The following is a 14,166-nucleotide window of genomic DNA, read 5'->3' as shown; positions in this document are numbered from 1 at the left end:
GCTAGTTGGTAAAGAAAACAAATCTACACCCGTCAAACTATCAATAATGCTTTGAAATAATTCATGGAATTATTTCAAAGCAGGTAGGTTTGTGTTTTAGCAACAATGTGCATTTTTCAGATAAATTATCGCCATCGTTTATGTGGTGAAACATATTTGGAAAACATAAAATTGCATACATTTGTAAATAAAATATTCCGGTAAACATATTTTAGAAATATAATTACTGTGACTAGATGATACTAGGATAACTCATCAAAGCTAGAGAGCTTATTTCCAATGGGTTCCTATTTTAAATAACATAAACGATGCAATGTTTCATTATTAAAGCAGTAAATATTAAAAATAGAAATATAAAAACAACAGAGTTTTATCTGAACATCAAGATATAAAGGGAAAATTTTTCACTCGATGCAAAAATTGCACGTTCCCAAATTTCTTAAATCAATGCCTTACTATAGATGTGATCATCTAAACATTATAACACTGCTGGATGCCACACTCATTTCGGGAAATTAAACAGATGTATATAAAGCACACTGTGGAATTTTAGATGCCTGATCCTGTCAACAAAAGTATGTTTTAATTTTAAAATTTTCTTTGATGTTTATAAGAGATATGGTCCATATTTGAGAGTATTTTTTTTTTTAATTGACATGATGTATGTAAAATATATTGTTAAGGTTCGTTAAAACTATTTTCTCAAGAAAAATTATTCTTATTGTACGCATTTAACGAGCTGCGTGGGTTACGCTAGCACACTATCCTCTTCGTCACAGCTAACGGGTCACCTAACTGCATTTTATCTTGATTTCCCACGAGATCTGATGTCATAAATTTTACAATGCTTAGAACCTATAATATATTATCTTTGGCTGAAAGAGAAAAAAATGAATGGTTTTCTCCATATTATACACGCAAAGTTCTTCAAAAGGGCCATGTCACTTTCGAATTCAATATTAGTATATAGCGTACGCTTTCTGACAATTTTTCTTTATTTTTGTATATTGCTCATATTAAGGGCCTCTTTAAATATTCCTGTATTTTCCTGTTTGGGATCCATCCTAAATTTTCAGTGAAATATGAAAATAAGGAACAGCAATCAAACTCAAAAGTCCATTGAAACAATACAAATTTTGAGCAGAGCAAACACTGACCTCTAAATCATCAGAGGTTGGATCAGGTGCCATGGAGAATTAAGCATCCCCTGTAGACCGGTCACGCCAGCCGTGTGCTCATTGTCATGATCAGGCAAACGGGAAAATACGTAGACAATTCAGTGAGTAAATAATGGCCTAACAATTTGTATGAAAAACGTCAGTCAGCATTCGACTTAATTGTAGATGTAGCTTGTATTTGCTGACTAGGTAATTGTATCGACCATAGAATTTGCATAGTGTTGACTTTAAACGAGACTGTTGATATCTTTGTTTCATCTACTTGTTTGTCAATAGCTTGCCTCGTTTTAGAAATTGTTCGTACATAGAGCATGCTCTTGCGTATCGAATGAACTGGGAGACATAAACTCCTTATGATGTTGATAAGGATATATTGCTACATAAGTAAGGAAAGTTTACGATAGAAAAGTTGAAGTCATCACGTTTATCATAAAGTTTTGTTGGTAGGTTACCATTAACATCTTTTTCTAGTTAAATATTCATATATGAAACAGAATTGTCAGATTCTGTGGTATCTTTATTTCGAGTTCAGAGGGATTTATCGAATCAACGTAGGAATGAAAATGAATATTGTTAATTGATAAAAAGTCGTCGATATATCTAAATTTTGAATTGAAGGCCATAGCAAGTGTCTTCTTTTTTTCAGGTAGAAGCTTTTGAATAAATTCTGCTCCATATGAATACAAAAATAGGTCTGCTAATATCGGGGCGCATTTGGTACCTATGGGAATTCTGACATATTGTTGGAAGACTTGATCTCCAAAAACTACATAGAAATTGTCAATAAAAAACTCAAGCATCTTTTTAATATCAAATTTGGATTATTTGTGTGTACAATCAGATTGTTTTTTCTTTTTTTTTTTTTTTTTTTTTTACAAAATAATTTTGCAAATGACCAATGACAAGGTAAGTAAATTTACGAGTTCCATTTTTATTGAAAAAGCAATTGTTCATGGTGTCCAAAAGCCTGGACTTTAATTTATCCTTGGGAATAGCTATATAGAGTGTTGAAAAGTCGTATGTTTTGATGTTATTGAGTTTGGTAAAATTTTGTGATTTCAAATTTTCTAAAAGGAAATCCAGACACAAACCATTTTCAAAGAATATAAAAAAAATAATTTGCAAATTCAATATCGATGTCGATTTTATCTGGTATGAGTGACTTTGCATTTTTTACACAAACTATGCAAGAAATATAACTCAGTCATATTATGTACTAACATAGAAGTGCTTTTATTCTATATATATATATATATATATATATATATATATATATATATATATATATATATATATATATATATATATATATATATATATATATATATATATATATATATATATATATATATATATCTTAGTATACATATATAGAGTGTCTGGAATGTCATCAATTTACATCGATATCTGAGGTATAAAATAAAACCTCTAGGATTCTTATAACATTTCTTGCTCAAAATCCACTTAAACAATTCAAATTGTGAGCAGAGCCAACACGGACTTCTGAAAACACATATAGAATCAAGCGACATGGAGGATCTTCAGTAAGCATCCTTTGTCAACTGGTCACCCCCGCCTTGTGCTCCTTGTCATGATAAGGTAAACGGAGAAATCCGTAGACAATTCAGTGTGAAAATAATGGCGTAACAGTTCGTAAAAAAAACCCCGACAGTTACTGTATTTGCAAACAAGTCATGGTATTGACCATAAAATTTGCGAAATGTTGACTTTAAACGATACTGCTAATATCCTTGTGTTATGAAATTATTTGTCAATAGCTTGCATCTTTAAGAAATCATTCGTACATAGAAAATGCTCTTGCGTATCGAATCAACTGGGAGACATTTTAACAATAAAAAAGCTGAAGTAAATACTATTTTTATAAAAATCTAATTCTGGTAAATTTCACTTGAACACAGAGAAAATCAAAGTACTGTGAGTACTGATAGACGGTGGCATGAATGATTTTGTTTGATTGTTGTTTGTTTAAATTAAAATGTCCCTCTCGGGAATTTTTCACTCATAATGAGACGCCACCATTGCCATTGGTGGGATACAAATTTTATATCTATACTCAGCACTCAGGGCCATTGTGCAGTGAGGGATCTTTTTTTCTGGCAAGCACTTACTGCGACACGGGACTTCAGTTTTACGGACTCATCCGAAGGACCGGTCTCCACGTCCCACAGTGGGATTCGAGCCCGCGACCTAAGGATCGACTCCTTACTCCTTGACTCTAGGGCAAACGCTCTAATTACTGGCCACTGGCATGAATGAATTAAATTAAAATGATATGAGAATCTGTAAAATGATATGCAAATTATGAAAGTTTGTTGCAATTTTTCACAATACATGTATTTGATGAGTTATTTTATATTAGTTTAAAATATATTTATTCATTACAAATGAAACGGATTGAACAGCAGGCATAATGCCTATAATCGTTCTCTCCTTAGGTCAAGGTACATATATATAACAATTATTGATACATTTAACATTGAAAAACAGTATGTAAAATAGATAGATCATTAATTGGTACATATATAAGGTGAATCCAGAGAAAGAGAGAGTAAAATAAAGAGAAAAAAACATAATAAAGTACATTTAACATATTGAAAAGCAGTATGTAAAATAAACCATTAATTGGTACATGTATAAAGTGAATCCACAGAGGGTGAGAGAGAAAGATTAAATAGAGAGAGAGAAAGACCATACTAAATAAAAAAAAATAAAATAAATTAATAAATAAAAAACAACACACACACATAATAAAGTTGACTCAGAGTGGAAAAATTTCCTTAACATACCTAAAATGAGATAATATTCTTCCTAGCATATCATGATAAACTAAGATTTCAGTGAAAACCTGTTTGAGTTTCTTATAAAGTTATGTACATGATAGAAAAATGAAAAGTTGTCTTCTAAACATAAGGATTCAGCACCATATAGTATATTATCTATATTAATTGGTATGCCATTCTCATTCATATATTTAATCAGCATCTGTCTTTGAAGAACATATTGTGGGCAATACATGAAAAAATGTAATGAATCTTCAATTTGGTATCCACAATTTGTACATTTTGGTGAATCATTAAGGTGGTCTTTAAAAAGATCAGCATTAAGATTACTACATTTATTTCTTAACTGACAATTTAGTATATTTTCAATTCTATTCCCATAATTGTACAACTTGACTTTATTTTTCTGGATGGGATTGGTGTAGGTTAATCTTTTTTGAAATTTTGCAATGTAGGGGAAGTTCTACAATCATCAGGTAAATTATTCCATAAGGATATTGTGGATGGTACAAAACTATTATAGTAAGACACTGTTCGAGTGATTGGGATACGATATGAGTTTGGGTTGCGTAAATTATAATTATGCTGAATTGGCATACATCCTTCAAGCATATTATAAATGTATTCAGGGGTAAGATTATTAAGAATTTTATACATCAGTGTGAGCTTATATTTTTCCCTTCTTGAACTTAAGGTTTCCCATCCCAACTCATAATATAGGTTAGTTTTGGATGTAATGCACTAAATGCCTGTAATTATTCTTGCAGCTTCCACCTGAACACTTTCTAGTAATTTGGATTGTTCTTCAGTGCAATTATCCCATACCACATCCCCATATTCTACAACTGGTCGAACAAATGATAGATATAATTTGATTAACAAGTCCCTTTTTAATTTATATTTAAGTGTACGCAATATATTTAGTCGTAAGCAAGCTTTCTCATAAATTGTTGTAATATGTTCGGACCACCCCCCCCCCCCCCCCATTAGACTGTAATGTCCACCCTAGATGACAGTGACTTTGATTCTGAGAAATACTATTCATTGTGTTCCCAAATGAGATATTTGGGTGTACTCGTTGAGTTCTGGTAAAATTAACATTTTTATATTTGCATCAGTATGATGAGGACATGTATTAATTGAAGTTGTTAAACAATTTACTGCATGAAATTTTCTACATTTATTTAGTTTTATTTTAAAATAATGTTTGAAGAAAAAAAATGCGCTGAAATGCCAGAAACGAAAGCTTGATCATTTCAATTTTTTTTCATTAATTAATCCTTAAAACAATTAATTTTACCCTAAATGTTAAATTAAGGGAATCAAAGGTTCTAATATATTCATGTGGTGACCGAACATATTTATTTTAAGATAGCTTTCTATACATGCATGTGTGGTTCCATTTAGGCGCTCTTCCAAGTTAGATGTGCATTTTTTAGCAGAAATTTGTTGGAGATATTTGAGGAACAATTAATAAACCTATTGTGAGTTGCAGATATGAGCGAGTATCAGTAAATTCCGAATTCATTGTACTTTCTTCGCATAATTTTATTAAAAAAAAAATTATCATGCGTACATTTCAGCGATATCAAGTATCAAATGAAAAAGTTAAATTTTACAACAAAAAGTGTCATGAAATCGTGATGTTTTGAATTTAGAAATTGTGATTTTATCATTTAAAATCTTATACTCAGTGGTTAATTATCAAATTTTGCTTATCTGGAATAAAATTGAACTCACAATATTTTTTTTAAACAAAAACTAACTTTTCTTAAAATATATGGTAAAAAGGGAAATGATGAATCACTTTTGGCGTTGTAGTGTAGATTGTGCGACATAAATCATATGCTGAAAGATAATGAAATAGACTTTATCTTTGGATCCCCATTTTTGCCAAATTTCCAGTAATTTACTTATTTCTATAAGGTTGAAAGACTTCGAGAATTGTACAGTAGTTTTACCTTTTTGTTTGATATACTAGATGAAATCCCGCGCAAGCGCGGGGAATTGAATCTATACTACTACCGACAGAAAATATTTTGTAGTTTCTACTGACAGCCTACAGGCTTATAGCAGGAAGAAATACTTTGTTCAAAATTTTGCTTGAAGTAAATGTACGTCTCTCTCTCTCTCTCTCTCTCCCCCCCCCCCCCCTTTGTAAAAACTTGAAAATTAACAATTTCATTAATTGACGTTTATTGTGAAACCTGTTATACTATGTTATGGATATTGTACTTCAGATGCTCTTATTTCATTTCCGTCAAGGATAAAAGCACTGAATCTGCACATTTTACTGCTAAATTGATTTGGGGGGAGGGGGGGGGGGTCAAAATTCACAGGTACTTGGGTCTTGGTTTATAAATATTTTTATACCTTACTGATATGTAAATAATGTACTATACTTTTTTTACATATCAATAAGGTACGTAAATATTTATAAACTAAGATTCAAGTACCTGTGTAAAATTAGCTTTTAACGCCCTATAAACAGGCCGAGTATTTAATACAAAAGACTGTTAAAAAAAAAATGAAATGTATTGCTTAAAGCACAAAATTTTACATCTTTAATTGTTTTTGAACAATACCTTAATTATTAATTTTCTCTTTACATGTAAGCAAGTTTATTACGAAGTACAAATTGTACTTCGGATTCGTTGCCACGACGCTCTGAGTAAGGAATATATACAAATTTTACCGATAAATTTATTAGGAAAACCTACTACATACATGTATATATATGTAATGGTCTTTCGATATATAAATATATTCACAACTTATAGTGTTATCAATGATTTACCATTATTTCAATGACCATTCACACAAAAGCTTTTTTTTAAGCTATAAGCGCCTCGGTTTTTTTAACATCGGGCTCGATGCTATGTGATGTTCTAGAAGCTTCCGTCAATATTAAGATCGGTGAATGACGAAATTAATTTGCATATTTCCTTTTTTAATCGGTTATCACAACTTATTTCTTTTATATCATTTAAATCAAGTTTTGATTGAATAATTCAGTGATGACGTTTTATGAAATAAATAAACGATTGCTTGTTGTCAGTTTCATTAAAAATTGCCAGTAACTTAGATCCGCCAACCGGAAACGCCACCGTACTCACGTTTTTGCTATTTCATGGCTGTTTATAGAAAATAAAAGCAGACTTTTAATTTAATGTACGATTCTTACTATGCGAGTGAAATCTAAATATAGTTTACGGACATCATCTTGTATCTAGTGTATTGTTAGAGGAGTAAGTAAGAACTCTGGTTCACCCGTTTCGGAGTTTATTTGCAAAATTTATTAATTTATAAGTATAGATATATACTGTTCGAAAAAAAAGAGAACAGAATAACAAAAATATATCTTTCACCCTCTATTTCTCTTAATATGCACTGACCCCGCTAGTCATTGCGTAATACGAAGTTTTGAAAACACATGTAGGAGAAGACTGCCCCATATTAAGTCAACTGAATTCGCAAGAATATCCTAATATTTCATGTACATGTATTTGTGTAGCTTTTTTCTTACACTTTTTAAAGGGTAAATTTTATTCGAGGCACGATAGTATTTTCAAATACAAATGAAATATATGGGTAACTTTTGTTCGTCACAGTCCTATAATTACAGCTTTGATAAATTAGCATCCTTTCAGTAGTTTTTGTGTCCGAGATAATTAGGCAATGACTTTTGGTTTTAGATAGAACCGTAATAAACTTTGCAAAATGGCATCGTATCTGCCTTCAACAACCCTCTTTTATGTAAACTTTAAGAGGACGTGATTTTTTTTTTCCATTCCGAAAATAGATCGTTTTCTAATATCAACAGATACTAGAAATTCAAATAATCAAAAGACACGTAAAATTTCAATAAACTGTATAAGTATTATTGTATAAAAATTCCACAAAACGTCCCAAATAAAACATTTAAAGGCCGAGGTTTTCAACCGGTCGGTTTTCCTCAGGTAAGTTTGTTGTGGGGTGGAGCTTAACTGAAACGGCTGTGAAGCCCCGAGGGAACCAAGCTGGCTTGTGTATACCTACCTACATACACAGGATTTACCTGTATATTACCTGTGAATGTTTACCTAAGACATAGTTCAACTTCGGGTGTTGGTCAATCGAAATGTTGATCGTCAAATTTATGAAATAAAACATGCTAAAATTGTTTATGTAGACTGATTCCTTAAGTTCAATTCTTTTTTTAAAAAAATATGTTTGAATAAAGGATCGAGACAATTTTAGTTTAATTGTGTGCGTTAATAAATTTCATGAAGTTCTGCAACAAGGAATACGCAGTCCTCGAATCATATTAACTGAATTTTCGGAAGTGGAGAAATTTGGGGATCGACGCTTTCCAAGCATGGAGTATCTCGTAATTAGGGAATACCAAATTGGGAAACATCTCGTAATAAGCGTTTGTCACACATCCAGCAGCGAGGAAACCGCCGAGAGTGTGTTGGTTTAACAATAATTATTTTATTTCCTAAGATGGTAAGGTGTAATGTGAAACCATTATCCATAAATATTTTCCCCCAGATTTTTTTTACTTTTAATAAATTTTATTGAAATTTTACATTTACACAACGTAAAAAAGGCCGTGTGTACGAACTGACTTTTTGCATTTGTTTCATATGTACGAATTGACTTCTGTAGTTTGCATACGAATTGACTTCTTATGTACGAATCAGTTTTTGTACGAATAAACATTAAGTCGGCGTAATTTAATGAATATTCATGAGGCGAGAAATATTATAACGGCAAATATCAGGAATTCAACTTTGCGCCCATCAACAAAATGTCATTGAAATAACTTGAGAACCATGTACATTTTATTTTCGAACATCGAAACGACCCCACTTTCATTATTTTGTCTCTGCAAAAATCGCCGCTAGGGTCCCCGTGATTTTACACTGTTGTTTATTCATCGCCCAGACCAGCAGCAATAGCCTGTGGCTATAAATAGCCACCGTCTAAAAAGCACGAAGTGAGATAATCCCAACAAAATAGGACAGGACAGCGAACATGAAATTCTTTAATCTTTTCATTTTTTAGGATTACTGAAGTTTTCATTGTACAAAATCTGACTTGAACTGAATTAATTTGTCACAATGTACAGTTTTATTAAATATAAGTGTGAAATACATTCAAAACTCTACTTCTCCTACGGTTTTGGTTTCATTTAGATATAACTTGGCATAAAAGTAGACTACACTAAAATAGATAATTCCGTGTCTCGGTTTCTGATTTTGAGATTAAACCAAGGATCAATATTCTGTTTAATGCTGTTGCATAGTATCAAGTCCAAGAGTACAAAATCACAAGGATTATATTATAACTTAAGCCACTTGTATCATAAAAAGGTATCCTGAATTGTTTATTTACACAACATGTAAATACACATGTTGTAAAAAGCAGTTAGTAAGCAATTTATCAATTTTTCATATATACATATTATTTTTCCATGATGTTTGTTTAGTAGTAACTGTGGATGGTAAACATCGATCATGTGATTTTATTGTAAGTATTTTACGTTTACTTCAAGGCAAGTCATTAGTCCCACTGCTATACCCTTCACTACTCCCATGACTTATGCACCAAATGTACATAGCGTTTTAACGACAAATCTCAATTTACATTAGTTGAAAAGTCGTTTACAAAGTCAAAATGAAGACATTTGGTCAATATCTGGTGGTCATCATAAAAAAGATAAGCTTTTTTAGAACTACGGTTCAATATTGTAATTTTATTTATTTTTTTTTTTTTGGAGGAGGCAGCGATATAGCGACTCTGATATTTCCGCTTCCTGTCGAGAGGGGCTATAATACATCCTAGAATATTTTTGTTCCATAAAAATATAAAAAATAATCTGTGAAAGTAAAAGCCTATTACATATGGGTTACACAACATTATAACAAAAGTAACCACACAGAAGCAATATAATAAATATAACATGATAATGAGGAACAAAAATGTGTTTTTACAACAGAATTAAGAACAGAAAATTAGAAAATTCCGCAATATGTTAAAAAAAAACCCCACACATGTCTTCAATACACTTGAAAATATGCGATATATAGTCAATGTCTATGTCTGAGCGTAGTTAGTTTGATATCCTGGATATTGCGCACCTTGGTTAGTCGGATATGATGTTGGATTGTATCCAACAGGATAAGGGTTGTTCTGTACATCACTTGGATAAGGATATGGTATTGTGTTGTTCTGCTTAAAGCCAGGATTTGTTGTGCCATAATTCAGCGGCGGTGGTGGATGGTGGGTTACTATCGCTTCAAATAAACATAGCTTAATTTGTATTAAGGCATATGCATGTATGTATGTATGTTTCTTAATTATTGCAGATTTTCTATTTTGTTTATGTTCTTTTTTTGGACTTATTGTAAAATTATGATGATATTTAATTGCCCCCCTCTAAAATGTGTACCTGCTGACGTCACAATGGGATCCTGTTCACCATCTCCATCCAGTTCTCTTTCGATTTGTTGACGTCGACGACAAGTAAAGATAATCACAGTAAGGAAGAGAAGAAAGATGCCACCAATGACAGAACCAGCGATGATAAATGCTACTGGAGATAATATATGTAGTACATAAGTAAAAAAACATAGCACAGCTAGAGGAGGAATACGGCAAAAATGATGTGGAAATAACTCATCATCAGAAAGGGATGATCCCAAACATTTAAGGATAAGATCTACTCCTTTGCCGATCAGTCTTCTGGAAACAAGGTTTTGTGCGCTTATTTCAATTTCATCAAAAGTTTGCAACTGCCTATAACCAGCTCGTGTTCTTTTTTATTTTTTTTTTCAAAAGTGTTTTTAGGAAATTTTAAAATCTAAGAAAAAAGACCTTCTCATTACCTATACACATGTTCCATAAACCTTTATCAATTAGGTTCAAATGAGCAATACCATAATATTGGTATGTGTATATGTTTATTAATTGCTTTTAGAATTAAATTTACCTGGAATTGGTTCTTCCATTGTTACTTTCAACGTAAAGTATCCGACTGTATCTTCATCTGGAGTTGTTAATTCGATCCCCACTTTATAAAATTCATCACCACAGAAATGTTCAGGAATTTTATCAAGACAGCTGTAAGTCTAGTGTTTCATATAAACATCAAACATGTAAGTTCCATTTTCAATTAATTTTCTGATAAATAAGATTTACATAGTTTGTGTCCATCATCACTTAAAATCAAATATTTGTTTGTCATTTTAAATCATAAATGATCAACAATAATTGACCTAAAAAGCAGAATAAATATGTTTACCCTTTTAAGTTTATTTCCAATAAACCCTCCATAATACCGCAGTTTAACTGAACAGTCTCTGATAAGAAATGTTTGGGCTTTCACACATACTTTTTTATCTGCGTCGGAACTGAATGTATATGAACAAGATGGGGTTAATTCAGATCCAGTCCATTTAAGATACGAAGTGTCGCCATCATCAATATACTTATTGTGCCGACATTATCACATGTTCCGTCAAAATTTACTACAAAAATACAATTTTGTGATAATCAATAACGATAGATGATAAAAACTAAACAAAATTTTTTTAAAAAGATCGTACTTTAAAAAAAAAATCGTACTTTTATTGGGGGTAGGGGGTGGGTGGGTAGGGTTCAAATATACAGCTTAAAATATAACAAAAATATTCTAAAATATTATACTTTCATGTAAATTGGTTGAATCTGATTCGTCGAGAAACATTTGTTAAAAAACACTATTACCCGCTGAATGATGAAGCCACGCCCTCCAGCGTAGCAACAGTCAACATTGCTTGACGACGGGTGATATTCCAAAAAATAGTGACTGCGCAGAATTTATGCCCGCAAGGTTCACTGTTATATGTATTTGTATGAAACATTCAGTATAATATAATAAATATTGCATGTAGTTGAGTGTAACATTGAAAATTTTCATCCCTCGAATACCATTGTCAACCTCGGGTGAAAATTTTCAATGTTACACTCAACTACATGCAATATTTATATCATTATACCAAAAAAAAAAAAAAAAAAAAAAAAAAAAAAAAAAAAAGGCATGAATTGATAAACACGTATTTTCTGACCGAATTTGAATAGAAATGACATAAAATAATTCTAAAATTAAAAAAAAAAAATTGGGGTTGGGGTGGGGGTGGTCATTATTCAATTATACGACTTTGTGCCTTTTCTATTAAATCGTTAAATTTTTTGCGCACATTTTATGACATTATTACAAAATCTTACATTATTTCCACATTTACTCTAGTAAATATTATTCAATTTATCTGTATGAACATATATAAATCTGCCTGATATATTGCTCATTTCTAAAAAAAAAAAAAAAGTTTGCATTATTTGTATATAAGCTGGTGACGTTTGCACACTCTCTCTCTCACATAAATTGCCTTTATATAATATCATCCCACTACTGAAGCATCAATAAAAAGAAGAAATTATGTAATACAAAAATAAGGAGGTATTCTGCCTTAACATTTTAGTCACTGGATCTTTATAACATTACTTTTGAAATACGATTTCAGTATTGAAAGACCGATACAAGCTCTTATTTTTAAAATTTGTATGATTTTTTTCCCTAATTTTAATCAGAGGAAATGTAAAAATTGTTTTAAGTGCAAATAAGACACCTTAGAGCTTAAAATATCCTGTTATCTTTTTTTTTAAATTTTGAAATCTATTGATAAAATCCCAGTGTAAAAAAAAATATTCTAAATTACATCCTAACTTATGCAGCTGCCATTCATTTTGCTTTTTAAGTTCATTTTTTTTCCAAATCCATATTACAACCAAGCAACTCAAGATTTTCACGTAAAAATTTCCTGTATGTCCACTGTATAATTCGTTGATTATGATGATTGCTTTTAGGATTTAGCTGAGAAGATACACAAATAAGGACAGTTAACATAAACAATTTTTTTTTTACATGAATCAACATCAGCATAAACAAAGGAAACATAATTAAGAATCACTGGTATTGCATGTATCTGGAATCCTACATTTATTGTGACATATTATAAAGACACAGGTACATTCTTTGATAAGTTTCTTGTTTCTGATTAGTATATAGATTTAATTTTTTCCATTTAACCTACCATTTTTGATTTTTCTTGGATTTCGTTTACTTACAGTATCGGGTGTACCCGAGGACAACATGCCACACAACAAAAGCGTACAGGACAGTCGACAGCCACATCATATATCACAGATGGATATACGTAAAAAATAAAAAGGTACATGTATTCAGGACACGAAAAGGGAAATTACACAATAAACGGAATCTATGTTAATTTTACCGTTTAACCATGATCACGAAAAAGCATTTCCATTATATGGATTGTCATCTGCATAAATTTCAGATTAATTTGTCCCTCCTCAAACAAAAGTGTGAGCTGTAAACTGTAAGCCAAAAACTCATCTGCAGTACAAATGGAAAAAAAAATCTCTTAATTTAAACTCTGCTTACTTTAGGCAACGAACGCGTATGGTAAAGTATGCATTCATATGGTTTTATATGTATCCTTGTATATGCTATAAAATCTAAGCAAAAATTAACTATATACGTATTGCATTGTTAAAAAATCACCTACTTGCGAAAAATGCATTACCGGAAACTGGAAATCTTAAGACGAAGTCTCTGTAATAACCAAATTAACTCGGAATTGATTGGAAGTTTGATGCGAAAAGCCATTGACAATTATGTATCTGGGGCTAAAAGTCACAAATCTTATAAACATTTTTCACAAAACCCAAACGTGGTTAATTATGATAGTTTTATCAGATATAAGTGAATATAAATTTAGAATGTTTCTTAAAAAGTTGCTTGTGATGAATTAACTAAGAAGTTAAGAATTAATAAAATAAGAAAACAATCAGAAAGGAGTTATATGTTAACCATTTCACTTAAAATTGTACGGATTGCATACAAACAGATAAGTTATAACTAACTGATTGCTCAAATGGGCATAAAGAGAACAAATATAACAGATTTCAGTTCCAGCTGTAGCATACATGGCTTATTATGTTGTTTAATTTGTTTTCCCTCACAATCACTGGGATAATTGTATCCTCTCTTTTTTTTTCTTTTTTTTTTTATACAATTAATGAAACTAAAGGGTATTAAAATAGCTATACGCTCGCCATCCCACCTTAAAAGGATTAAC

General features: G+C 31.2%; 1 protein-coding gene across 2 annotated transcripts; it reads right to left on the bottom strand.

Annotated features, from left to right (window-relative positions):
* Nucleotides 1-8,998: 8,998 nt before the first annotated feature.
* Nucleotides 8,999-13,178, bottom strand: LOC133187728 (uncharacterized). Of its 2 annotated transcripts, none has more exons than XM_061323127.1 (5): nt 13,133-13,178; nt 11,268-11,493; nt 10,956-11,094; nt 10,416-10,559; nt 8,999-10,260 (listed from the first exon to the last, which is right to left on the bottom strand). In XM_061323127.1, the coding sequence occupies exons 3-5, from the start codon at nt 10,972-10,974 to the stop codon at nt 10,061-10,063; spliced, it is 363 nt and encodes a 120-aa protein (XP_061179111.1). In that variant the 5' UTR covers nt 10,975-11,094; nt 11,268-11,493; nt 13,133-13,178; the 3' UTR covers nt 8,999-10,060. The 2 variants fall into 2 exon arrangements, with proteins under 2 accessions (XP_061179111.1, XP_061179112.1); XM_061323128.1 differs by having other exon boundaries at nt 10,416-10,556.
* Nucleotides 13,179-14,166: the final 988 nt, after the last annotated feature.

Source organism: Saccostrea echinata, unplaced genomic scaffold (assembly GCF_033153115.1).
Source record: "Saccostrea echinata isolate AGI-Se365-2 ecotype Australia unplaced genomic scaffold, CSIRO_AGI_Sech_v1 ptg000015l, whole genome shotgun sequence".
NCBI classification, from domain to species: domain Eukaryota; kingdom Metazoa; phylum Mollusca; class Bivalvia; order Ostreida; family Ostreidae; genus Saccostrea; species Saccostrea echinata.
This window is presented reverse-complemented; position numbering and strand designations above follow the sequence as displayed.